A 27,293-nucleotide genomic window follows, 5' to 3' on the forward strand; every position below is an offset into this window, starting at 1 on the left:
TCCTCTTCTCACTGTTCTGATCTTTAGCAAACATGAGCATGACATTAAAAAAGAAAGATTCTGTGGTTTTATTAACTCGTATTTGATCAACTTTCGGTTCAGGACGTGCTCAGAAAATCTCAGGAGAATGCGATCAATAATTATTAAAAAATATTTCTCAATTTTCTGTTATTTGTGTCGACCTTCATCCACAGATCAGCACATCTCTGGTGTCGCTGTATGATGTGGAGGCCCGGGCATAACAATGCTCGGCAGTCCCTCATAAAGAGGGTCACCTGGTCACCCAACCCACACCTGAACCTGAGGTCCGGTTCATGAACCGGCAGGTGCGAGTTTTCCTTCGAAATTCATGCAGTTTTAAAACCTTTAGCTTCCTGTGTGACATGTTTCAAGTAGCCTGGGCCTGTACTTGCTTCACCTGACCTCAGGTGAGGTCAGAGCTTCTGCACGCAGAACACGAGCGTCACTACACAGGTGTGCCGCATGGTGTTAAAATAAAACCGTCCCTTGTGTTTAACGAGTCCCGTGAAGTCCTGAGCTGAACCTGTGAGGTGAAGACATCCTGCTGCTGACGTCAAATTAGGGCGGTCTGATGGTGCCTTCAGGGGCGCTGCGAAATACGGTTTCCAGGCGCATGCTGATCTCTGGGAGGGGACTCAAAGAAGGTGCAATGTGAAGCTGTGTGTCTGAAAAAATGGTCATAATTAAGGAGAGGAACACCCTGTGGAGGCTTTCTAAAAGCACATGTCAGCTTTCTGTCAGCTGCTCAGTGGAAAACAAGATGAAGTTGGGTGAGGCCACACAGGAAACTAACGTCTCACAGCTGAAAAAGGAAGTGCAAGGTTAGCAGCAGTGTGCATGGAGAGATACTACAGTGCTGCACTTTAAATATGAACACAGGAACTGCTACAGATCAGCAGTTTCTGACTACAAAAGCGGGGGGAGCATATTTAAGTTATATTTCTGTTCATGAATCAATTATCGGCTTATATAAAAAGAGGCAGTAATAATAAATGCTCTGCTTACAAAAACAGATGTATTCTTACAGCAGCTGGAGACAAATGAACCATGTCTTAAAGATCTTATTTTGAATTAATTAATTAAATTAAATTAAATTAATTTGAATTGAAGATCTTATTTCTGTCACTCCATCCCTCTGCATGTTGTCCTGCACTACATCATCGAACCTCTGAGGTCTTCCTTCTTTTCCTTCCTCCTTCGTTACTTTGGATGCTTGACCCCATCCAAATGGGAATCCCCTCCCATCACACACAGCACCACTTCATATGCTTCTCTGCTACTCCTGACTTCCTCATGCAGTAAAAAAAAAAAAATAGATAAATAAAAATATATTCTTTTAAATTGTTAAATAAATGGTAAAGTTTTTTGTTTTCAGGGTTAACTTCCTGTTTGATACTTGCCACACCCATTTATGACATGCCACACCAAGATATCACAGCTAAGGTTTATTTAGAAAAAATAAACAAACATAAAAAGTAAACAACGTTTAGATCGAACTCTTTATTTCCACTTTTGGCAGTATATAAACCCTGCCCATTTTCACTTTTGGCTGAATGGGACCGTTTTCAAAAAGCCCCGGTCACGCGTAAACACGATGTATTGGGGTTTCCGAGGCGGCCATGAAGGCAGCAAACGGATCAAGCTGGAGGAGCGTAAAAAGTGAACGCGAGCAGGAGCCGCGAGGACAACAAGTTAGCGCGGATAATGGGACCATTGTGCTCCAGCAAGGCAGACCGCAGGCGTGTTTACTGAGCCGTCACATGCCGCCGGCCAACTTTTAGCTCGGATTCAGTCGTCGTTTCGTTCGGCGGGTCAGTTAAAAACAGAGTTCTGCTTTCAGTCGGATGTCAGTGAGTGAGACAGGTCACTTTTAAAGACAGGCAGGCAGACAGGTCGGCTGCACGGCTTCCGCTGGGGGACATTTTCGGCTCTGTTCACTTCAATGTCCACAGTAAACTGCGCGGAGGAGCTGGACTTCAGACTCATCTTTGAGGACGACGGCAGGCAAACGGCAGGTACGTGTCATTTTCTCGACGTTAGTTAGCAATTTGTCGGCGGCGTCAAGCTAGAGCTAAAGGGGGCGCCACCGGAGGTGACCGGCTTTGCCCTTCAAAATAAAACACGGCACGAAACTGGACAGACTTTTGAAGCTGCCGCAAAACTTGTGTCAGAAGTTCATTTTTATTTTGTGGTGACTATTTCTAGATTTTTTTTCCCGCTGGGTTCCCCATAAGGTTTAAATCAGTATAATCAAGCCATTACATTACATTTTTTAATAAATGTTCCACCAGTAGCAAGTAGACATTGGACTATCTGAGATGTTCTTTTACATTTCCTTAAAATGTTAGCCAAATATATACAGTTCCTTCTCCTATAAAGTACTCTACTCATTTGAAATAGTCTCAAAACATATTCATTGTTTAAAATGTTAAAATGCTAAAATAGAAATATGAGCATGACTGGCACAGTTTTATCTCCATGAACTGTATTTTATGGTGTAATAATAAACAGCTTTGTAATAATCTACTAAATTTACTGTGTAAACTGTAGCCGTTTGTCTAAATGACAGATTTAATGACCTGTAGCTGTTTGTCTAATGACAAGGATTACAGTTCCCGTATTTCAAGCAGCTACGACAGTGATTAATGATTATTTTAGTCGGTAATCAGTTTATAATCCGAAAACAGTCCAGAAACACGTCACCATAGTCGAATACTTTGCGCGAATTTACTTTGAAAATCCCGACCGGATGTTGTGATTTTGTGTTTTGGTCGACGTGACACATCAGCTGTCTGCTGATAAATGTGGATCAGGAGGTGAATAGAGGGCCAAACCAGCTTCTTCACTTCCTGCCTGACTTATTGATAGACTTACCGATTAATCAGCAGATCAATGATGTCTGAACTGAAAACCATTAACAGATATTTTAACATTTACGTCATCTGACCTTTACTGCAAAAGCTCTTAATGTTGGCTTTTTTTTAACATCTTATCTTCATTTTATTTTTCAATAAATCAATTTATGGAAAATAAGATTCAGAAAATAGGAGAAAAAAATCACAGAAACTTCACTTTACCCCAGACTTCAGCGTAAAAGTCAGAAATATCAACTTTGTTCAAACTTGATTTGAAAAAAAAAAAAGGTAATCAGTTGACTCATCAAATAGCCAATGGGCAAACATTTATAACACATCGAAGTAAGAGGAAGTTGCAGTTTTGAATTAATGTCCACGAATAGCAACGTATGTGGCGTGTTTGTGGCTTTAAGTCTTGTGTGTGTAACCCGAAATCTATCGGGTGGTTTCCTGCTCGTTAAAAATTTACTCCCCACCAATCATGTTGGAAGGAAAATCACCAGATCGTCATTTTAAAAACCAAAATACAAAGGGAGGGTTTAATTCACTCATGCATAAAATACATTTGTTTATCAAACGGTCAGAAATAACAGGAAGATGCTTTTCACTATGATAACAAAGACGTCGCCCAAAAACTCTGATTTAAATGGAAAAACCCCCTGACTAAGAAGTCTTTTTGCAACGTTCCGGAAATTGAGAATTAGTCGTATTTTTAGTTTCTCGTGGCTGATATACTCATAACAGCATGCTGTTTAAATGCTTGGTTACTGAGGGGCAACCAATCAGAAAGGGGACTGGAATACACTTCTGTATGGCATCTGTCATAGAAATAGATGATGCCAGATATTGCAGCGCCTTTAGGCGACTGCTGTTGTGATTTGGCGCTGTATAAATAAAATTGAATTTAATTGGATAAAATGTGAAAGAATACAACAGACGGAGCGTAGACTCTAGCTGTCTAATATGTCTAACACTTGAAGAAAGTACGCTTTGTTTGGTTTTCTCCAACTTCATTTATTAAGAGTCTGTAGCTATAGCTCCACAAACGCATTGCCTGTGACAGCCCTGATATAAAATAAAAAATTATAACCGACTTCCTTTCATAGAATAACATAAAAAGATTGTATTGAAGTTCTACTGATGCACAGCTGCTGTAGTAGAGTCCAAGAATAAAAGCATGAAGCTGGAACGAAGCAGAAGAGGTCACTTTAAATTGTCATATTTTTCAAACATTTATGCATTTGATGCACCATAGACGAGATATTTTCAGGCCTCATACTCATACCTGTGCAGAAAAGCCTGCGTGACGTGCTGTCGGTACTTCTGAGTTTTATCATCAGCTAAAAGCACCTAACTGGCATTTTTCTGCATTGCAACAAGCTCCAAACCTGCCTTTGTCTCCTTGTCAGTTTCACACTGTCAGCAGGTCAAGTTAGGAGTGATGTTTGTTTTCAGAGGGCTGGGTCTTCAGCTGGCTCAGCTTCTGCCTTCATGCTATAACTTTGATTATCTGCTTGCTGATGTGCTGACGCCGTTTCCTGATCTGAGTGTTTTCTGTGTTTGATGTTTAACCTGCTGGAGGTCCCACCCTCTCGTTTTTCTTTATCAATAGTTCAAGCTTTCTGAAGGTCTAAATTGGCTCTTCAGACACTTTACTAGGAGCCTGTTTCAAAAATACCTGTGTCTTTAGTTAAATCTATGAAAAGTGTCAAAAGAAGAATCCATTCTTAATTAAGGGAAGCAGGAGGAAAGGCTGAGGTATGAAACGTATACAAGAATTGGACTGAAATGGGTCTGATGGAGCGATGGATCCAGATCCAGTATAGATGGAGGAGGTCAGGAGAGAGGTCCAACAGTGAGGCTCCAGCCTGTGAGACACGGTGGAGGCTCTGTCATGGATTCAGCCAGTGCTGTCGCAGATCTTTGTTAAAACTGATGAAAGTCAGATTTGATCCACTGTACAGTAACATCTGTAACATCTGCGTCTCATTTGGATGTTAGGTTTGTTCTTAGTTGACATCACCTGTGCTAAATCCAAAGTGTTTCCACATAATGGCCGATTCTGATTTTAGAAACAAGCTGCTTTCCTTCTGCTGTGCCAGACGTTTGCTCTTTGTTTGTGTGTCTGTCGTTCAATGTAGTGTCGTTTCTGTTGGCGGAGTGTTTTCCGTATCATAACTGAGGTTAATGATAATATATTAATTAGGGCTGCCACAAACGATTTTTTTGATAGTCGACTAGTCACCGATTATTTTTGCGATTAGTCGACTAGTCAGATCATCATCCATTGGACGTACAGCGTACAGCTTATTGCACCAGCAGCATCTGCTCTTATATAACTCTCATTAGCTTACAGCTTTAAGTGTTTAAGGTATGTTCTAACTAAAAATAAAGACAAGATGATAGTTTATTAATTTTTAATGAAATTTGCAGATTGTTTCGGTGAAGTTTAATAAACTCCTTGCTATCTAAAATATAACAGGACACCGGAGTAAATTCTGAGCATCTCACACTTCTGATAATCAGCTGTCTGCTTGACGTTTATTCAGCTGTGTAAAAACTATAACTTTGATCTCAGCCAAACCGATTTACTCAGGAACAAATAAAATACTGAAAAAAGCCAAACAATAACATTTTAAGTTATCTAAGTGACTCATATATCATGTTTAACCTGAGTAGCGAAAGACGGCTGTGGATTTGAAAACGATTTGCCGGGAGTCCGGTGTTCTCACGGCTCTAGTTAGCCTAGCTCCCGGCTAGCTATCGAGCTAGTGGGTAACAGACGTCTCCGAAAACGTCGGAGCGCTTTTGAAAATATGCGGCGTCTTGATAAACTGAGCAGATATTTGAGGTTTACACAGCTACATTCTCGCCTGAAAATATGTTAAATGTTTATTTTGTGACCCAGAAAGAATAATAAGAGTAATATTAAAACTAACTAGCTGCCGCCATTGTTGGAAACTGAGCTCGGCTGCGCTATGAATTCTGGGACAGAGCTTCTTCTTCTTCGGGGTTTAACGGCAGCTGGCATCCTTGTACATGCAGTGCTGCCATCTTCTGTTTCAGTCCGTTATTACACTCTTAAATCCTGCTACTTATTCCTGCGTTTTTCAGGATCTTACAAAGCTTCAAACGACGCGTCGACTATTAAATAGGTCATCGACAATTTTGATAGTCGACGTAATCGTGACTAGTCGACTAATCGTGGCAGCCCTAATATTAATAACATATTATTGATTAACCTCGTCTTGTGGACGGAGGTTCTCAGATGTTTGGTCTGTTTTTGGCGTCTTCTTCCTGCTGTTCGATGGCGTTTGCGGTGGACCCTCAGCAGGAGCTTTGGGAGAACACGGGGATCGTTTTTAGCTGAAAGAATTTGGACCATTTTTCACTCTGTGGTTTCTCAGAGTTTGTTTGAAGGAGTATTTTGAGCCAATAATGACTAATGAAGACAAAGCTGTGGTTTGCTCCTGACAAATTTTGTCCTACTATTATATGTAATAACACTTTATTATTTCCCACCAGTCGGTTCTTACTTTGACAGTTTTATATCAGACTGCTGACACAGTAAACTAAAGTAAATCCTTGGACTTGGTGGAATAATCAGTTGTGATTTTGAGCAGATGTGATGTTATTGGCAGCTCATAGGTCATGAAATTAAAGTTGAGTCAGAAAAACAGCGAGCAGCTATTTTTATACTCTTTCATTGGTTCTTTAGTCAAACAGACACTGAAGGAATCGTCTGCACCTCTGAAAAGTTTTCACTGGTTTCTCTTTAATTCTTGACGCTTCTTTCAGCTGTTCTGAATGTCCTGCAGGCTGACTTTGAAAGACTGGCAGATAAGCAGCTTCAGCAGCTCTGATGGATGAATGGATGCATAGACTGTGAGGTGATTAGATGTGCAGATAGATTACGGACAGGTCAGCAGATGGCTACTGCAGATGTGTTCGTTGTCTGCATGCGCTTCAGGCAGCGTGCTGCCGTGCATCACTGCTGGCAGGTTTTACTTCCTGGTTTGCTTGTTTTTTTTGTTTTTTTTGTTTGTTTTAACCGCTCTGTGACACCCAGCTGCTGGCGGGTATCACCTCCTCCCCCTCTGTCTGCACTCAAACGGGGTAACTGTTGCATCAGATCTCATTTATTTCTACTCAGCGAGTGGAGCTACTGAAGCAGATCACAGTTGGAGCTTTTATGCCTTTTTTGCATACACACTGCAAGGTGTGTGTGTGTGTGTGTGTGGGGGGGTGGGTGAAGGGGGGGTATTAATAGTAGTGTTGTAGTATGGCGTGTGTGCAGCTGTGTGAATGCATTTACTCAACTGTTGGAGATAATCTGTCACCATAATTACCTCGGTGCAAGTAGAGTCGGACCGAGACGGCGTTACTGAAAATAGCTGAATAATGCATCACGAATACGCGTCGTCACAGACACTATACAGCAAATGGTAAACAATCAGCAGGCAGACAGGAAGTGGTTCTCCTCTGGAGGTTGTTTGGCTGGTTTGGGATTTCATAAAACTTTTTTAAACCACATTCAGTATCAGTTCCCTTATCGGATCTCATTTTTGGGCATCTAAAAAAGTATAAATAACCACAAATCAGAGCATCAGTGTGTCAGGACCTCTGTGGTCACACAAGATGCTCATTTCCATCTCTCACAGACCTTTGTGGTTTATTGCCAACTTTAATTTGATCAAAAAAATGAAAATATCCCGGATTATATGGATACAGCGTAATAACATGGGAATGGTTGGTGATATTAAAGTCCTGTTTGTGGCACATTAGTATATGTGAGGGGGCAAACTCCTCAAGGTGGGTGGTGACCATGGTGGGTAGAGATGGGCCGATCCGATATTACGTATCGGTATCGGTCCGATACTGACGTAAATTACTGGATCGGAGAGAAATAAAAAATGTAATCCGATCCATTAAATAGCAAAAAAGCACCTCACAAAACTTGCGACACGGCGTAACTCGGCTCATTACCGTAGCACGTCGGAGCAGTATGCATCACGTGATAGAGCGGCTGTGTGTATTTGTAGCCTCGCTACCAATCCAGCATTTCATCTCCGAGGAAGTTTTCCCAGAGAGAAGTAAAGCAAGTGTGTAAGTTCATCTCTGAATGTTTGTAAAGCTTAACAAGTGATATATGGAGCGACTGCCTCTTCTTGCTGCTACTTCAATCATGAAACTGATCAATGATCAGCTGATCGGCTTTTCTCTCTTGTTTGTTTTTGGCCCACTTTGCACCAGAAAGAGGAAACCAGCGGCTGAACAGCAGCAGCACGTTTAAGCTTGATCAGCTGTTGTTAGAATGTATTTAATATTACTTTCTACTCGAGGATCTTTTTCTACGTAGCTGACGGCTGGTAACTGTGCAGGGCCGGATCTAGCAAAGTTTAGCCAGGGGGGCCGATAGGGCATTAACTGGGAAAAGGGGGCACAAAGACATACTTTTCTTTCTTATTGTCATTTAAAATGTCGAGCTTTTAATAAATAATTATCTGAATCTTACACCCAAAGTTTTAATCTGATGTAAAATGTATAGAAGTCAATTACTGTATATAGTAACTGTTAAGTCTAATATACCCTAGTAAGCTATAGTACTTTTTCCTTTGGGAACCATCTGTGCAGTCTGCAGTTCTGTTGAAGAAAGATGTTGAATCTATTTAATTATTCTTGAAAAATAATTGATTTCTGTGCATTAAATTAAAGTTGATTACATCGATTAAGCATCATGAGGTGGGGGGTGGTTCCCTATTATTATTATTATTATTATTATTATTATTTTGCTGGGAGTTGGAACCCTATTAGTCAGGTTGCTTACTCTTTAAAATACCAGAATAGGGAGGATGGAGCAGGTTTAAGTTTATTAGATTGATCAGTTTTGCTGAACTATGAAATATTTTGGGTGCAGTGTATTTTTTACATACAGGTATAACAGAATAGCTTTAGTGTTGTTGTTTATTTAAACTTGAGTATGAACTTATACCAAATGCAGCAAGATATTAAAAAAACACTATATCAGATTCATATCTGTATCGGCCGATATACCAATTTATGATATCGGTATCGGACATAAAAAAGTGGTATCGCGCCATCTCTAATGGTGGCCATTTAGAAGTCGGCCATCTTGGATACAACTTTTGTTTTTCAATAGGAAGAGGGCCATGTGACACATCAAACTTATTGGTAATGTCACAAGAAAAACAATGGTGTGCTTGGTTTCAACGTAACTTTATTCTTTCTTTATTTACAAGTTTCTGACCACTTATAAAATGTGTTCAATGTGCTGCCCATTGTGTTGGATTGTCAATGCAACCCTCTTCTCCCACTCTTCACACGGTGATAGCAACACCGCAGGAGAAATGCCAGCACAGGCATCCAGTATCTGTAGTTTCAGGTGCTGCACATCTCGTATCTTCACACCATAGACAATTGCCTTCAGATGACCCCAAAGATAAAAGTCTAAGGGGGTCAGATCGGGAGACCTTGGGGGCCATTCAACTGGCCCACGACGACCAATCCACTTTCCAGGAAACTGTTCATCTAGGAATGCTCGGACCTGGCACCCATAATGTGGTGGTGCACCATCTTGCTGGAAGAACTCAGGGAACGTGCCAGCTTCAGTGCATAAAGAGGGAAACACATCATCATGTAGCAATTTCAAATATCCAGCAGCCTTGAGGTTTCCATTGATGAAGAATGGACCCACTATCATTGTGCCCCATATACCACACCAAACCATCACTTTTGTTGTTCCAACAGTCTTGGAGGGATCCATCCAGTGTGGGTTAGTGTCAGACCAATAGCGCTGGTTTTGTTTGTTAACTTCACCATTCACATAAAAGTTTGCCTCATCACTTAAATGATTTGCAAAGAGCAGTGGTTCCCAAACTGTCAGGGAACTGCAGCGGGGCTAAAAGTACTACATTAAAAAGAAAAACTTGAAAATTTCTGCTTTGAATTAAATATAAAATTGCTGTTAAATGATTGCATTAAAAAAAGTAGCAGAACCAATGAAACAAATCAACGAGAGTTTTAAAAAATGACGTTATTCATCACTTTTGTACCTTTTTTTTAACCTGAAATCATGACGCATCTCATCGTTGGTGAGAGAACTGAAATGAAGTCGAAGCTTCAATCAAGCAAATGAACAGAAGATCAAAATGAATCGACAGAGGAGGAGGAAATGCGTCACGGCGGGCTGATGTGGTGATCACAGTTGTGATAATTGGGCTGAAGCAATGTTTTATCACATTCTGTTTTGTTGTAGTGATCTTTACACACGTTGGTTTCTTTTTGCCTTTTTTGGAGGTTTTTATGTCGAATGATGTAATGACAGGAAGTCAGCCTGCATCAAACATGTAAAATACTCAAAGATGTTGAAATTGTGAAACTGTGCAAGAGCAAAATTGAAGCTTAATCATGTTGCTGTTACATCTGTAGCCAAATGATATGACAGTCATTTTTACATTAAATGATAACATATCGACGAGTGTTTTTCAGCCTCAAAGCAGCACCCCGGGGATGTGACTGCACACATAATATCTAAACTCTGAGTAATCTATACGTGCCAAACACTCATTTCCCAGTACGGCCCTCAGAGAAGATATCGAAGTCTTTGCTCTATGAAGGTCACATTCTTGGGATGTGAGGATGGTCTTGTTTTTGAAATCCTGTTAAACTCTGCAGGAAACCCTGTGGACTTCATTTCCTCACCGCTTTCCTGCAGGTTCTCTCCCAGCGACTGATGAATATTACCTGTCAGGTGCAGTCGTCTGCTGCAGGACAGCTACACCATAAAAAGAAAACCACACATTTGCAATGCAAATGATCTCCTGCCTGATTTACATGTTGTTTTCTTTACTCCGCTTCGCAGGTCCAGATCTCGATGTGAGGACGTTTCCCTCCTCCGCGCAGGCTCTGGTCGAGCAGCCCTTCATCCAGGAGCTGCAGAGTTCCCCCTCATGTTTCACCTCAGACCCACATGTTGGATACCAACTTCAGGGGCCCCAGTACGGTGCCCAGGTGAACCCCAGAGCCTTTGACTGCCCCAGCATTCAGATTACCTCCATAGCACCAAACAACCATTTGGAGCCCGACAGTAGCCAGGATGTTTTGGCAGTGGGCGGGGCAGAGGGGGGTTACAGCGATGCATCCTGGTCCAGAGACCAGCTGTACCTCTCTCTGGAGCCCCGCTACCGGGATCCGGCTCTGTGCCCGAGCCCGTGCAGCAGCCTCTCCTCCAGGAGCTGGATCTCCGACCTCTCCTCTTGTGAGTCTTTCTCGCATACCTACGATGATGTGGAGGGGGAGCTACCTGATGCCGCCCGCCTCGCTATGGGTTCCCCCCTCGGCTCGCCTTTTGGTTCTCCGGGCTGTGGGGGCGGAGCCTTTGGGGTAGAGTTGTGGCAGCAGAAGTACCAGCATCCTTTGGCCTTCAACCCGGCGCTCTCGCCCCATCAGTCACCTCGCCAGTCGCCCCGCCAGTCACCGTGCCACTCTCCTCGCACCAGCGTGACAGACGAGAGTTGGCTCAACCGCCGGCCCACTTCCAGGTAGATATCGCCATGGAGACCAGATGTCTTAATTTGGTTCATTTCAACCATTTCAAGATAAAATCACAACAGGACCCTTAAGTAATCGATACTTAAAAAAATAAACATATTATTATATATTAATAAATAATGAACTCCTAATAATTAACTGAATAGTCAGAGTTGTGATTAAAGGTGTGAATTTTGGGAAGCGCTTGTTTAGCGAGTCAGGGGACGGCTCCGGAGCCGCATGCGGCTCTTTAGTCCTTATAGTGCGACTCCGCCTGGTTTGGGAAAATAATTTAAAGTATTTAGCTGAAGTGTATTATATTTAAATTAGTTCTTTTTTAACTTGTAGTTCTACATTGGAAGATTATTGTGATATTGACATATAAATATAAAATTATATTTTATTATTTTTTCATCGCTCAAAATAAGCGTCACACTCATGGAAGCCGGTGTAGCCGCCGAAACGCCTGCATTTATCGAGACTTTCAGCCCCAGGTAGGCCAATTATGGATCTTCGGATCCACATTTTGTCAGCAGCTCCACCGTGAACTTTGTTTAAAACAAACACGCTCACGCCTCACAGACGACAGCTTACAGTCCTGTAAAGATGAAAGTGACTTCGTACAGCCCCGATCTGCAGACGCTGTGCGCAGAGGTTCAGGAGCAGAAGTCCCGTTGTAAACATATCACGGCAGACCCCACGATGTTTGCATGAACACGCTTTTCACACACGGTTGCTGACGCACACAGCCGGCTGTAGCTTTGCAGCTCACAGCCCGACACACACCAACACAACAGCACAGACGTTAAGGCGGCGAGGCGTGATTGCGGGTGCTGCTCAGGTGCGTCCTCCTCCCCTGCAGCGGCGCTGCAGACCACGCCCCGCCACACAAATTAACCAGGTAAAATACATATTTAGAATTTTGTAAATATTTATTTTTCATTTCTTTAGCAGCAAAGTGCTTTTTTTTTTTTTTTTTTAAGTTATTTTTAAAAGTCAGGTCAAGGCTCCAAAAGCCCAAAGGCGATACAACAGTTTTCGTTTCTGGATCATTTTAGTTCAGCTTTGCTTTTGTTATATTTCTTTAAGAGTTCAAAATGTGTTAATTACATAAATAAAATGCAATTTTCTCTGTAGCACTTCATGGATTTCATAAGCAGCACACCTTAGTTGTTCACACAAAGGTAAAAACAATATATACAGTGTTATCTTCATTTTAGATGTCAACAAGTATTTGCGGCTCTGTTTTCTTTTGCGTGGAAACCGGCTCCAAATGGCTGTTTGGGTCTTAAAGGTTGTGACCCCTGGCCTAAACACATTCAGATGTGCATGTCTGAGTCGTTGATCCCGCTCTGCTTTCTCAGGCCGTCATCCAGGCCAACCTCCCCCTGTGGTAAGAGACGCCACTCCAGCGCCGACCCTCATGCCCGCTCTCCGTCCCCTCACCACTCACCCAGCCCCACACCAGGCGCCTCCCCACGGGGCAGCGTGACAGATGAAACCTGGGTGGGAAGCCCTGCCGGCGCCCTCGGACCCCTCCTCATGTGCGGATTCCCTGAGCTGGACGTTCCCTCCAAGACTAGGAGGACGTCGGGGAGTCAGTTGGTCCTCCTGGCAGGTCAAGTAGACTCCAGTCTGGAGTCCTTCCAGGATCCTCCCGCAGAAGAGGGGCGGGAACAAGAGGGCCTGGCCGAGCTCTTCCTTCAGGTGCCCTCCCACTTTACCTGGAACAAACCCAAACCCGGAAACGCCCCTCTGTTCAGGTGGGCCTTACAGCATTCAGCAAATAGATTTGGGTGTAGTTCGGTTACTAGCTGATGATCACATCTGTTTTCTCTGCCTTCAGGACCTCATCGCCCCCTCCTTTGGACTGGCCTCTGCCCAGCCAGTATGACCAGTGCGAGCTGAAGGTGGAGGTCCAGCCCAAGTCCTACCACAGGGCGCATTACGAGACGGAGGGCAGCCGCGGATCCATCAAGGCAGCTGCTGGACATCCTATCGTTAAGGTGCGTCCTCACTATCACTTTCATATTAACCTTTTTTGTCACCGAGTTTGTTTAATCTAAGCTTGTTCTCGATTTACTTTAAGGTGAGTTACCTTGGCACTGACTTAATATGTGAGATTCAAGGGTATTATAGAAATAAACTGAAATGATATTGGAGTCTTTAAACTAATAAACAATAGAATAAGGACGCTCGGGGCACTGGTGCAAAAGTTTACTGAGGCAAACTACAGTGAGAACAGCCACTAAGGCTATTACCAGCTGAAATGAAAGTAAGAGCTTTCAGTGTTTGTGTGATAGAAGAGGGTGCATGTGATGGGTCAACATTAAAATAAAAACTGGATGCACTTTCACTGTTCTCACCACAGCCATGTTGTTAGTCAGACAATGCCATTAAAATGCTCCAAAAGGCTTCAACAGCACAAACATATCCCGCCTAACAGACAGCTAGCAGCTACAGCGGTCTGGGGTCGTTTTCTCTCTGTTTTGACCTCCCGTCCACACTGAGACGCCGTTTTCAGTCCAGGAAAACGCAGCGTTTTGAAAACGCTCTCCAAAGCGGATACATTTGAATTCAGTTTTTGCATCGCAGTGTGGACAGCGAACCCAGAGCCTTTTTGAAAACGATGACACATTGTAGTCATGTGATGCAGTCATGTGACCAATTAAACTAAGATAGCGGGGGTATTATACAGCAGTTGTTTTGTTTGACAGCCCTGTTAAGGATTAATATCAGTCTGTACGCGCTTCAGAGAGCTTTTCTTCAAATTCTTTATTTCTCACTCACTTTTACAACTTTGTACTGTTGTGTTACTCGCAGCAACAACTCCACCTCATTGTGAGTCCATTTAAAAAACTCTGTGCTTTTCCTCGACATTTTGCCGCGACGTTTCAAAGAGCCGGAAATTAAATAAGCTGCAGACTGAAATGAGGCAGGCCAAATCTTCTTGCGTTTTGCGCTTGCACAGTACTGAAACGTAAGCGTTTTCGGCCGTTTCAATGTGGACGCACAACTCTGGGAAAAAGACGGAAAACGCTTGTGTGGACGCGGAGCGTTTTCAGACGAAAACGCAGTTTTCAAATCTATCCGGGCCAGTGTGGACGTTGCCTGTGTCACCATCCACCTGTCAGAGGCCACGCCCCTAATAATGCAAATTTTAAGGCTTCACACAGTTTAAACAGGTGAGTCGTTATGAAGGGTGAAATTATCTTTAAAGACCAAAACACCTTTTCCCCCTGTTTCATGCTATAAACGTGTTTAATACTGCTGTAACAATTTAACATGGGAGTCTATGGGGACGTCTGAGGCCTCTAGTGGCCATTAGAGGAACTGCAGCTTTGACTTCGTTTTTTGTTTAGGCTGTGGTAAGTTTAGGTTTCTGAAAATGAAAACAGTTCAGGTAGATGAAAACAAGCTTCTGTGCCTGCTCGTTCAGTTTTTGGTACTCTTCAAACAGTTAAGTGTGAGTCTGTGGCATAAATAATAATTTTAATAAAAAGCTGAAAGCACCGAGCCTGTGGTGACCCACGGGAGATGGAATCACAGGTCGACTGAGGTTGCGTGCTTTGCCGATGTGTCGAGTGAGCGGCCCCGCGGAGCCTGTGGATCAGACAACAGAGGCGGCCTGAGACAAGTAAAGCCTCCATCAAGGCCTCGCATGTAACGGACACCAGCAGGGCTATTCTGGGTGGCACATTCTCAGGCCGCCGCCAAGGCTAGAAAAGCTTCCTGCTGCAAGACGTGCTAAAACTCGCAGCGTTTACTGTCGAGAAAAGGGACAACAGGTCACACAGGAAGCAGATAATCACACTCAGGGCTGCTGTTTAATTTGTGAAATCTACAAAGGACGACAGAGCTAGGGCTGTTCTTCAAATTCTCTTTGTCTATTTTTCCTCTCATCTTTCTTAAGAGGAATGAGGGTAGAAACTGAATGGTACAGTGACCCCTATCTTTATGATAAAGCAAATACTTAACAAGACAATATTAAAAGTTAAAAGTCTTTATAAAAGGATAAGGCAGCTCACTATGCAGATGATTTCTTAACTGCAGGTCTGTAAATGTCACGATCAGTCGGGCCGTTTTCATTTTTTCATTTCCTCGTCCTCCAAGAGATCCCAGCATTTCCCAGGATCCCTTTCCCGGTTTTTAAACCTGTTCCAGTTTAAATGCTGAATCATATGCAATCAATCATCATCAGAACTTTTCATGGCGAGACCTTTTATTGGGAAAGGATCTGCATTTCGACCTGTAATTACAGTAGGTCTAATAAACGAATCGTATTCTCAGTTACATGTTAGAGTCAAAACAAGAGAAAGGACCGCACTACTGTGGGCTACACCCAGGTGCCCCACCACATCCACCTGTTTTTGTTTCATTTATTTATGTTTAACTGTCAAGACAGTAGTTTTTATTTACAAGTTTATTTGAAGCAGTCGCTAATTTGGTGACTTTTGTTATAAGTCTGTAGCGCTCGTCCTGTTAAAACAGTTTCTAGTGTTTGCTTTCATTTATGGTTATGACACAGGCTTTTTGTTTGGACTTTTTATATAACAATTGGAGGTATAAATGTAAGCCAGGCTCGCCTGTCCAAAGGTCAAAAACACACATAACACCTCAATCAATCAATCAATCAATCAAGGCTTTATTCGCCTCGTGCAGGTTGCCCTGCAGTGCCCTCTAATACTCGCTAAGAAGGAAATTTGCAAGAGATTAAAATAGTAACTGTTAGATTTCTCTTTCAGTTCTCCTTCTTTTCCTTCTGCTAATGTGACCACAGTCGTTTTCTCTCCGTCTCAAACATGCTTCATGTGTTCACTCCAGCTTTATTTGTGGCCGGGAGCTTTTCAGTTCAGATATCACTTTTGCTTTGCGATAACCTTTTTAATATCAACACCCTTCCTGAGGACGTGTGACACCAATGATCAAGGCCACTTACAGCTGAACATGCACATAATGCTGCCTCCTCTGTGTTCGGAGGATATTGTCATCAGGCCTCTCCTCCTCTGTAAGTTATTCCTGGTTTCATCTGTCCAGATGTTTTTGTGTTGTTGTTTTTCTACCTTTCAAGACAAATATCACAAATTGCTTTGCAACAAAATGCTAAAAAACAAATGCTTTGTCTCCTTTAGCTCTCAGCCTTGATGCACAGGCCCTGATCACATGACCTTAGGTCACGATCTTTTCCAAAATAACAGCCGAGCTGGAGAAAGAACAGCTGGCAGGCAGGAAGATGCTGAAGGAGAAAAAACATTTCTCCCATTACAGGAAATTTCCAAATAATGTCCTGGGATTAGTTCCTCTCTGAAACCAGTTAACCAGCCTAGTGATGGCCTCCCTCACTTCATCTCTTTGGACCTCATGCTGAGAGTGAACGGCTAACACATGGAATCACCTCCAAGTCTTTTATCTGCTTAAGTTCTCCTGGATATTATTTGGATAATATTTAGGAAGTAGGCTTCACCAGACCATGAAACTTACTTCTGAGCCTCTGAAAATGGGCCTCTGTATAAAAGCGACGGTACTTCCTAAACAGCTGATGCAGGACTTTTGTTTGGTGGTAAAAATGCATCATTGTCCAAAAACCATCAAACCATTTCTTTAAATAAAGGTCTGACCACTTGCGTCTATCCCTCAGGTGGCCTTCATGCTAAACTACACATCTGTGTTTTTCCCCATGGAAAAATTCCCTGCACTGATCCAGCCAGCACGAAATGAATCATTGTAAAACTGTACTGTGAGATATCACATGTCGGCTTCACATCCAACAGTTTAAAGTAATTTGGAGTCCAGAGCGTGACGTTTCAGGTTGCAGTGGTGTCAAGGTGTTCGTCAGGATGAGCAGCTGCTTATCAGCTCGTCTTTCTTCCTTTCCTGTAGTTGCACGGATGCAGCGAGCAGCGGGTCGGTCTGGTGCTGTTCATCGGCACCGCGGACGACCGATACATTCGTCCTCACCCCTTCTACCAGGTCCACCGAGTGACGGGGAAGACAGTCACCACCATGTGTCAGGAGAAAATTATGGATTCCATCAAAGTGCTGGAGATCCCTCTGCTTCCAGAGAACGACATGTCTGCCAGGTAACGATCACGAACCCTATAAGCCATGCACCGTCACTCAGGTGCTCCTCATATTGTTTCAGCACAGAGAAGAGCTTCGAATGTCCTTCAAGGAGCCTGAAGAAAGACGATCAAATCAAATATTGACTTTTAAACTTGCTGCTTCTCCATGTATATTTCTGATTTTTTCCTAACAACGTGTAAAGAACGGGCGGGTGTTGTTACGTTCCCCTGAGGGGTCTAGGCGGTTAGGGGGAAGTAACAAAAAGTGTCCGGGTCAGAAAAAGGAGTCAAGGAGGCAAAAGGGTTAAATTAAAGAGTTTTATTAAAGTAGCTCAGCTAAAAGAGACGGATAAGCCGCTATCACCATTTAAGGAAACAAACTTTCCACCTACCAGACACCATAGCAACGGTTAGGCATCGCCTGTGGAAGCTGCCAACCCCATCTCAATGGGTTCAAAATACTGACTGAGGGTGGCCCCAGACCTTCAAAACAATGTCCCATGTGATAGCCAGGGCTTTTTTTCAGCCTCACATGTGGAGCAGGCAGTCAGAAGACCTTACTGGAACAGTTTTCAGGTGTTTCTTCAGGACAGGGGTACAGGCAAGTTTGTTAGCAAGGGGTGCAGGTCTGAGTGGTGGTTCTACACACGATCTGTCCCCCTGCAAGTCATTTTGAGGACCCGAGAAATGGTCAACCAGCGGCAGCTTAGGGTTAGTTGACCTCTTACACTGACTACATGACACTACTAAGCAATTATGGTGTCTCAATACTTTTGCACAGCATATCAAACCATTTACATACAGCTGCTAATTATACTTAATGCTCAGCTACCCACACCCTGGGTAGCTGAGTCTTTATCACGTTCCCAATGATATCGATCTTCACACCAGCCTCGCTGCCAGAAAACCTTTCATGTTACTGTTTTTTCTTCATCTGAGCAACAAAACACGGTAACAATTTCCCCAAAAATGATCGAAATGATCCCAAAACTGGAGAGAGCAATTTTACTTTGAACACAAAGACGGAAACACTCAGGACGTTTGTTCTGAAGGTGTTTCGTGACTGAGGCATCTACGAGGTTTCGAGCCCTCCTTTTAGAGGAGGGGAAATTACAAAGATCAGCTGTTTGTGACAGGAAATAACATCGATAAGAACTCAGCATGGTTTTAAAAACATACAAATACACGGCCGCTGTCTCTTTAGGCTTAACGAAGGTCAGGAAGCCAGATTAGAAAGCGCAGCAAAAAATAAAGAGCTGTGGTACAGAGTCTAGACACTGTAGAGGAGGCAGGAAGCATGTAAATAATGTCACCGTAATCTCAAACATTTAAAGAAGGAAGCATGTACATAAGTCGATAACGTTAGTCTGCTGCTTGTTTGCAGGCAGCGTGAGTGAGCTTTAAGTGGTCATGGCCACAGGATGGCTTTGCTGTGAGCTCAATTATTCAGTAACTAGTAGTAGTACTAGCCATATATGGTGGTGTTGGGTTAGAGCTGTGAATAAGGACCTTGTGTTCACAAAACGGTTTGTACAGATCCTTGAGGCCTTTTGTTCTCGCGTCAGCAACTTTCAGCCACGCTGTGGTTTTCAGGCACGTCAGGCTCATTTAACAAAACTCTAATAAGCGGAGGTGTTTGTAGTCAGATGGGTCGCTCCTCTGTGGATCTTGTTTCACCAGTTTCTCGCTCCCACACTTCAGCTTCATACCTTGCACAGTCTTCTCTGCAGCTGGCAGGAATGTGGACCTGAACCACAGTGCACACTGCGCGAGCTCTGGTCCACGTGTGGACAGGTAGTTAGCAGTTGAGACGATGCGTTCTGATAAACGGTGCCTTTTTTCTCGTAGCATCGACTGCGCCGGCATCCTGAAGCTGCGTAACGCCGACATCGAGCTGAAGAAAGGAGAGACGGACATCGGGCGGAAGAACACGAGGGTGCGGGTGGTGTTCAGGGTCGCCATCCCTCAGCCGGACGGCCAGATTCTGTGGCTGCAGACGGCGTCGATTCCCGTGGAGTGCTGTGAGTCTCGCAAACAGGAAGCTTGTGTTCCTTTAAAGCACGATCGTAGAAGAAGACGCAGAGGCAAAAATATACTGCATGTTTGTTAATGCTCGAGTTACCTTCTCCGTTCTGTTTCCTCTGCAGCACAGAGATCTGTAATAAAGTCCTAAAATAAACCTGTTGCTTTTCAGCCCAGCGCTCAGGTCAGGAGCTCCCTCAGGTGGACAGCTTCAGTCCAGCCAGCGGCTCCGTGGAGGGAGGACAGGAGCTGCTCATCAGCGGACCCAACATTTCCGCTCAGTCCAGGGTTGTTTTCATGGAGAGAGGGCCCGGTAAGATCGCCTTATTAATTTACTGCAACTTTAATAAGGTTACATAAACTTCTGTGAGCCTGATGATTTGTCTGAAGGTCGAACTCGTGTGTTTTGTCCCCTCAGATGGAAGATCGCTGTGGGAAACCGATGCCAGAGTCGTGCCTGAAAAATGCAGCGGAGTAAGTACGAGGAGTGATGGTGATGCAGCACACAGACGGAGAAAGAGTGAACGATTTAAGAATCCAAAACTTTTTGTTCTCCCTCGAGTTTCAAAATGAGCTCCAACTCGAGCAGCTGTTGCAGTAAATCACTGCAAACGCTCATCGAGGCAGCGTCGGCATCTTTGAGACACGGGAAAACCAAAAAGTTTACATTTATTTCTTTTTTTCCTCAAACAGAAACTGAACTCTTCATGTTTCAGTTCAGTTACCATCCTGACTTCCAGCGATGATAAAAAACAAAGTGACTGGGTTCTCACAACAAAGTTCTTGTTCTGACTTGTGCTGTAAATCAAGCGCACCCTCCCATATACAGCTGTACACTTTGACCCCGCTCTGAAGGCTCAAGTTCACTCTGAGTTTGTTCAGCTGGATCTGAGATCGGGACGGATGAGCAACGTTTCGACAGGAAGGATCAGTAATGTTTGCAGATGTCTGAGCGTCTCTCGCTCAGTCAGCTTTAGGCAGAGCTCAGCTCAAATGTTTGTTGGCTCCAATCAATCAGTCCAATTTTATTTGTCAAAAGTCCTTGACATAGAGCAGGAGGTATTTACTAATTGGGAAGTTGGTGGTTTGATCCCGTCTGCACGGTGAGATGCTAACCCCAAGTTGCTCTCCGATGCGTCCACTGGAGTGACTGTTAGAAGCACAGAAGAACATGAGTGTATGAGTCAGTGAACGATATGGGCTCAAATTGTGGTCATAAATATTTTGTACTTGTAAATCAGGATTTGTAAGTGTAAAAAGAATTTGTGTGTGTGTAAAACAGATTTGTGTGTGGACTCAGCCAAAAAATACGTGAGAAACTCTGCACTCAAGTTTCAAGTTACAAGTACGAATTTTGACCCCATTTTTCTTCCTTTCATCTGATTGGCCAATGTCATGTCAATCACAAATTTAACTATCCAATCAGAGAACAGATGGGTTTGGCTATTGGAGGGGTGCTTTATGGAGCTTCAGGTCTTTGAAGGGAATAAATGGCCTTTTACATGCCAGTGCCAGTGTTGTGGAAATGACAGTCTTCTCCAGTGGGGATACTTACAAAGCTTTCTTCGTTATGAATTAGCATACATGTTTTTATTGAACATTTGAAGAACTAGCAAAAAAAACAAAAACTCTTCAAAAAAAACAGGTAGAGCTGCTGCAAAAACCCACAGAGCCCAGCAGCCAGCAACAAATTCTGGATCCTTTGCTTTTAGTTAGCAGTTAGCATTAGCAGCACATCCTGCTCTGATGTGAAAGGACTTTTATGCTGCGCACTGTGACTCACAGCCATGGTCCCGGGTCAGCCCTGACTTTGTGTTAAACTAATCCTAAAGTAATAATGGTATTTCTAACCACTGATATAGCACAACTTTATCCTTTCAACAGCTTCTGAACGTTAGGGGACCTAGCTGCTATCAGATATTTATACAGTTTGAAGCTGGAGGATCTCTAAATAAATATCCGAAGAAGAAGAACCAAGAACACGACTGTAACGCGCTACGCTGCAACGGACCGAGATCTTCAAGAACACATGTTCAGGCGTGTTTCAAGTTTCCAGTGAACGTGTGAATGAGTCAGAGGCGGCTCTTTGGCATCAACTCGACGGACGTGTGTGAACACGCATCGTTAATTAACCATTAGCCAGAACAATCAAGATGGGTCTTCCAGCATGGCGGTGACCCAAAACTAAGGCAACAGAGAGCAGCTGAAGACGGGTCCTGGAGTGGCCTGGCCAGCCTCCAGACCTCCACAGAAAATCTGTGGAGGGAGGTGAAGTGGCAGCCAAGAGAGCTTCAGAGTTTCTGTAAAGAGCAGCAGACCAACATCTGAGACGAGTACAAACCTGGTGACCAACTACAAGAAACATCTGTTTGTGGCACTAATGACTGAATTAGATTTGACCTCTGCTGCTTAATAAGGACAAAAGTCTTTCTAAGTTAAATATGTGATAAATGGTGTCGCAAGCATAATTAAAATCAGTGAAAGCAGTCAGGCGTCTGCAACCTCCCGAGGTTTTACAGCGAGGTGTGTCACTGTGGAGATGCCGTCTTGCTTCTACACTCAGACTGATGCTTACTGAAAACAGCTCGACCTCAGGATGAAGAAACTTTTGCCCGGAGTACTTTTGCTTCATAGCAGCACGGTACTGCGATCTTAGTTTTATTGCAGGATCCTGCTCAGTTGTGTTGGTGCGTTGATCTTCGTCAGTGCATGCAGCGACGTGCTTTTGTTGCTTCTCGGTGTCCGAGTGTGATTTCAGCTGTAATGTTTCTTTGTTTGCCTCCTGATGTCCGGCTGCACAGTGAGCGGAGGGAAAATATTTGGGTCTAATATTTGTAGTCTCCCCTCGGGCCCTGAAGTGTCGAGCTCACAGAATTTTGCTCAGGTTTTTTTTCTGAGCATTTGAACGTCTCTTAAGATGGGGACCAAGATTCCCTTTATAGGAAGTGGAAAGAGGAAGTTACAAGCTGAAACCTCCAGCGTTACCACGATAAATTTCAGACATTCATATAAATACTGTTTCCCCTTTTTCGTAGTGCCATGAAGCCTTCTTGCCGAAGCTCCTCCTCCTTCCTTTTAAGTGCGTTTTGCTGACGCGCTCAGAGCCTCCGTGTGGCTGCAGATCAGAGTGCAGCGCATGTGTTAAACCACATCATTTAGGTCCAAACGCCCAAAATACAAAATGCATTAGTATGTAAAGCAGAAAAGCAACAAATGCTCATGTTTTATAAACGTGTGTGTGTGTTCCAGTCCAGCATCGTGGTGGAGGTTCCTGTGTACAATAAGAAGGCGACGTCGCCGGTCCAGGTCCAGTTCTACGTCACTAACGGGAAGAGAAGGAAAAGTGTGACGCAGAGCTTCACCTACCTGCCTGGAGTCAGACACCACGGTCCTCCCGCTGTCGCCACAGTCAAGCAGGAACGCTGGGAGCCAGATCGCATCTCCCAGAATCCACCTGGCTTCAGCTTGACGGCCTCGCGCAACGGCACGCTCAGTCCTGACGTGGCGTACTATGGTTCCTGTGACCTCCTGGTGCAGTGTGGTCCCCAAAGCAACCCCCATCTCCACCATCCTCACTCCTCTGCTCCTCTTCAGACCCCTTTAATGTATCCTCAGACGTCCTCGGTCCCGCTCCAAGTCTCCTTGCCTTCGCAGACCACCTTGATTCCCCTTCAGACCTCCGTCATGGCTCCTCAGATCACCACGATTCCTCCTCCAGCCTCTTCTGTCCCACTTCAGACCTTCTCCGTCCCTCCACACTCCTCCCCTGGTGGATCTCAGAGGGACCTGTCTCTGAGTCCCAGGAGTACCTTTGTGACACCCGCCAACCCCCAGAAGGACTCTGTGCTGGCCGGGCCGGGGGAGGCGCTCATCATCAAGCAGGAGCCGGAGGAGCAGCCGCCTCTGGGATCTTTAGGCCTCCAGGAGATCACGCTGGATGATGGTAGGAAGCTGGATGTTGACCCAGATTTACTCTTGATAAAAACAAAAAAGCTTCTTCCTGTTTTTTTCACAATAATATACATTTATATTTATCAACATAATATACAGATGTGAGGTCAAAGTAATTTTAATCATTTTAAATTATGGAAGTGACAGCTGTGCGATAGGACCAAAATCTCATATCCCGATATAAGACATTTATCGTCCTGACAACGATATAAATCACAAAAAGGTAACATTGTATGTAAATTCTGTGAATCTTGGGCAGCTCGACTTGCGTGAAGTGTTTCCAGCTGCGCGTCCTTTACCTGGAGTCCAGTGTTTTAACCGATGCATGAAACGATACCTCCAAAGGTTGATTCTGTTTATCTGGACGTAGCGTTTTGTGGGAGAAATGTTTCGTCATCATCAGGTGACGTCTTCAGTCTCAGCTGACTGCAGGTTTCAATCTTATAACCAGTACGTTTGCATAATGACTGAAACCAGCCCACTGAAGGAACAATGGGCTGGGAGGTCAGTTCCTTCATCTTAATTATGCAAATTCTCATGAACATTGATCAACAACCACTGATGTCCATGAGTCCCATTCACAGAGAGTTGGGCAATGGCTGCAATCACAGCATTGTAAGATGGTGACAGATGTACCCTTAGGCCCCCTCCTCGATTCAGAGACGGTCTTTCCCTTTTCACGTAAATGGCCTCCTTGACTCCGCCCTCAAACCAGCGTTCCTCCCTGTCCAGGATGTTACATCCTCATCATTGAAAGAGTGTCCACTGGCCTGTAGGTGTGAATAGACTGCAGAGTCCAGGCCTGACGAGTTATTCGTGACACAGTCATCTCAGGCACAGAAGCTCCACCTACTTGCTATTTTTTAAGGGGCAGCCAATTTGCTTAAAGGAGGAGGAGCTAAAACTGCTTGTTTCTGATTGAACTGAGGGGCTGCACAAAGACTCATTATGAGATAAAGAAGGATTATTGTGAACTCTGAATGATGCAAAGCTGCCGTGGTGGAGTCAAAGTATCAAAGCATGAGCAGCGTTCGTCTTTTTACCTCGTAAACCTGCTTGTTTCAGTCTGTTCTTCTCATGTCAGTGACACCATGTGTGCACTCTGTCGCTCTGTGATGTTGGCTGTGTGCGTGCGTATTGCGTTTGATCTGGGTTAATAATAGCTGTATTTGCTGCTCTGAATGGTGCAGGTGGAGGTTAAATTTGTTGGCACAGGCAGCAGCTGTCCTCAAGGCGTCTGATCTTCACGCTGTCTTCCTCCATAGCCTTTCAGCTCGAATTTAAAACCCCGAAAATCAGAACCCCCCCCCCAGAGGAACGGCAGCCTGCTCACAAACTGAAGCACCTACAGGAGCTTCTCTGGCATCCCATTCTCTTTGTGGAGGGCACCACAGGGAGTTTGTGGCTTTTGAATTATGTGACTCCTGAGAGATTGATCTGGTTTGGAGATGTGATTTATTTCAGATATTTAAATCAGTCTGTCAGTGCAGAGAGTAGAAGTGCGACATAATAAAGTTTAATGTTCAGGATGTTCAAAAACATTGTTATGCTCACCGCATCAGCACACCGGTAAGAAAACTATGACTGGTTATACAATATCTGTGTGCGTGCGGTGGCTGATAGAAGTGTATTTACACGATTCTGAAACACATTAAAAATGAAAATCTGGATAATGAATGTTCTCCGTGCCTGCATGATGGACACTTTTGGTACTTTTTTATACTAAATTAGAATTTAACACCTGACCTGACCTTTCATTAAAAGATTGATAAAGTGATGTTGCCATGGACACAGCCTGGGACCCTGCTTTTACTGTCTGCATTCATGCTGGAAATCCAGCTTAAGGTTTCTGTCGTCCTTGAGGTCCTAGCAGCAGGAGCGGCACAATGGTGCAGTGGTTAGCACCATCACAGGAGGTTCAAAGGTTAGAACCTGCCTTTGTGTGGAGCGAGCGTTTCCCCGTGGCTATATCGGCTTCCTCTGTTTTGGTTAATCGGTGACTCTAAAGTGTGTGTGTGTGTGTGTGTGTGCGCGCGCCTCAGGTTTCACTGCAGAGCTATGAATAGACCGAGCTGTTTGCTGCTCTGCAGATGAACTCAGTTTTATCTTTTGCTGCTCATAACGAGCGCACTGCAGTGTGACCGCCACACCTGCTCAGCACATTTCAGTCCTGCTGCTTCATGATGTGGGAACAGTTTAGTATTTAATGGACGGGTTAGAAAAGCAGAGCAGAGGAGTTAAAGAAAGCCAGTTTGTTTAATTTGTTGCTGTTGGAGTGAATCAGGGAGCTGAATGTGATGGATTCGTTTAAAGCACTTTGTCCTGCTGTGCCCCCGTGTGGCCGTGCTCGGTACTGTAACAGAGTCCTTAAGCAGGTTCCTAACTGGGAAGGTGAAGTGTTAGAGTCTGCAGCCACAATCAGAACTAAACCTAAGGAAAGGTGCTTAAGTGCTTCCTTTATTAACTCCTTCTTAGTGCTCATGGAGACTGGAGCATCCTTCATGAAAGGAAGGCACCATCGGTGCAGGTCATGCTTGAAGCACTGATTGTGACTGCAGAGCCTTCAAATCAAACTGACCTCTGTCCAGTAAACTGTGTCGTGTTATTTTAATTTTACCCTCAAAGAGCCCAAAAATCAAAATATGGCTGGTGAATTTCAGCTTCTCTGCCAACACAGCAGCAGAGAAGCTGAAATTCCATCCATCCATTCGCTTCCGCTTATCCTTTTCAGGGTCGCGGGGGCGCTGGAGCCTATCCCAGCTGTCATAGGGCAAGAGGCGGGGTACACTTTGAGGGTAGCTTTGCATGAGTCACACCTCAGAGTAATCCCTCCTTCTTATGCTGAGCCCCACTGCAACCCCTGAGGTTAAGCATCGTTCAAAACTAGCCATCCTAGCTCCTCCCCCTTCCAAGAAAGTTTCCCTCTGATTGGCTGGGGCTGCCCCTCCCAAACAGCACGACCACGCTGCAGTCTCACTCCTTCAAAGACAGGGATCGGGTTCAGTTTGCAGTTGAATGGGATCGAGTTGGCGATTACATGCAGTCTGATAACAAAGCAGTTAACTGCTTAATCTGCAAAAGGTCTGCAGAGTCCAGCCTCAGGTCTGAATCCAACTCGTCTGCAAATGGTGACGCAGTTGCTGCATGAGACCAACAAACCGACACAGGTGCTCAGCAACGTTTGTTTTATTGGAATAAACAGACCACAACGTTTCTGTTTTGTTTTCAGTGAACGAGATCATCGACAGGGACATCGGTGGCCTGGTTGGCGGCGACCAACCCGACCGGTACGACTGGGAGCCAAAATCCGGCGCCGGCACCTTACCGTTCTGCGGAGGCCCTCAGTAGCACCAGCGCTCTCAGGAACGTCGTTTTTCTTCTGCTGTTTGCACAAAGTGCTCCAAACTGATCTTCAAGTGCCTGAAAACGTCAGATGACCGTTTCCTCGTCTGTCTCAGGAATTTTAGAGAGAAACCGACTCGTACCTCACAGACAAACCAAAGATTTAACTTTTCATGAGCGAATTGGAGGAAGATTAAAGGGCTGAAATTTAACTTTGTTATAATAATTCTAACAATCGGTAACGTCAGACGTAAAATAAGAAAATTCTGTTATTTATTGGCCAGTAAATTACAAATAATCTATTTTTGATACTCTGGATCTGATCCTCAAACCTGAAATCCTTCAGCTGATTTACATTTTTATAGCTTTGTTTTACACTCGTTTACATTTCCTTCGCCCGGTTTAACGTTGACGCTTCTCGACCGAACTGTTGTGGTGTGACACGGCGTTTTAGAAACATGTTTAAGGTTGAAGTAAAAAGAAAAACAAA

General features: G+C 44.1%; 1 protein-coding gene across 1 annotated transcript; it reads left to right on the forward strand.

The window, feature by feature from the left end:
- The first annotated feature begins 1,510 nt into the window (after positions 1 to 1,510).
- On the forward strand, positions 1,511 to 27,293 carry nfatc3b (nuclear factor of activated T cells 3b). Its single transcript, XM_024800051.2, has 10 exons — positions 1,511 to 2,036; positions 10,759 to 11,437; positions 12,791 to 13,189; positions 13,273 to 13,432; positions 17,307 to 17,506; positions 19,337 to 19,509; positions 19,683 to 19,823; positions 19,929 to 19,984; positions 22,760 to 23,453; positions 26,691 to 27,293. Exons 1-10 carry the CDS (start codon positions 1,964 to 1,966, stop codon positions 26,807 to 26,809), a joined length of 2,694 nt encoding a protein of 897 aa, XP_024655819.2. The 5' UTR covers positions 1,511 to 1,963; the 3' UTR covers positions 26,810 to 27,293.

This window comes from Maylandia zebra, linkage group LG7 (genome assembly GCF_041146795.1).
Source record: "Maylandia zebra isolate NMK-2024a linkage group LG7, Mzebra_GT3a, whole genome shotgun sequence".
NCBI lineage: Eukaryota > Metazoa > Chordata > Actinopteri > Cichliformes > Cichlidae > Maylandia > Maylandia zebra.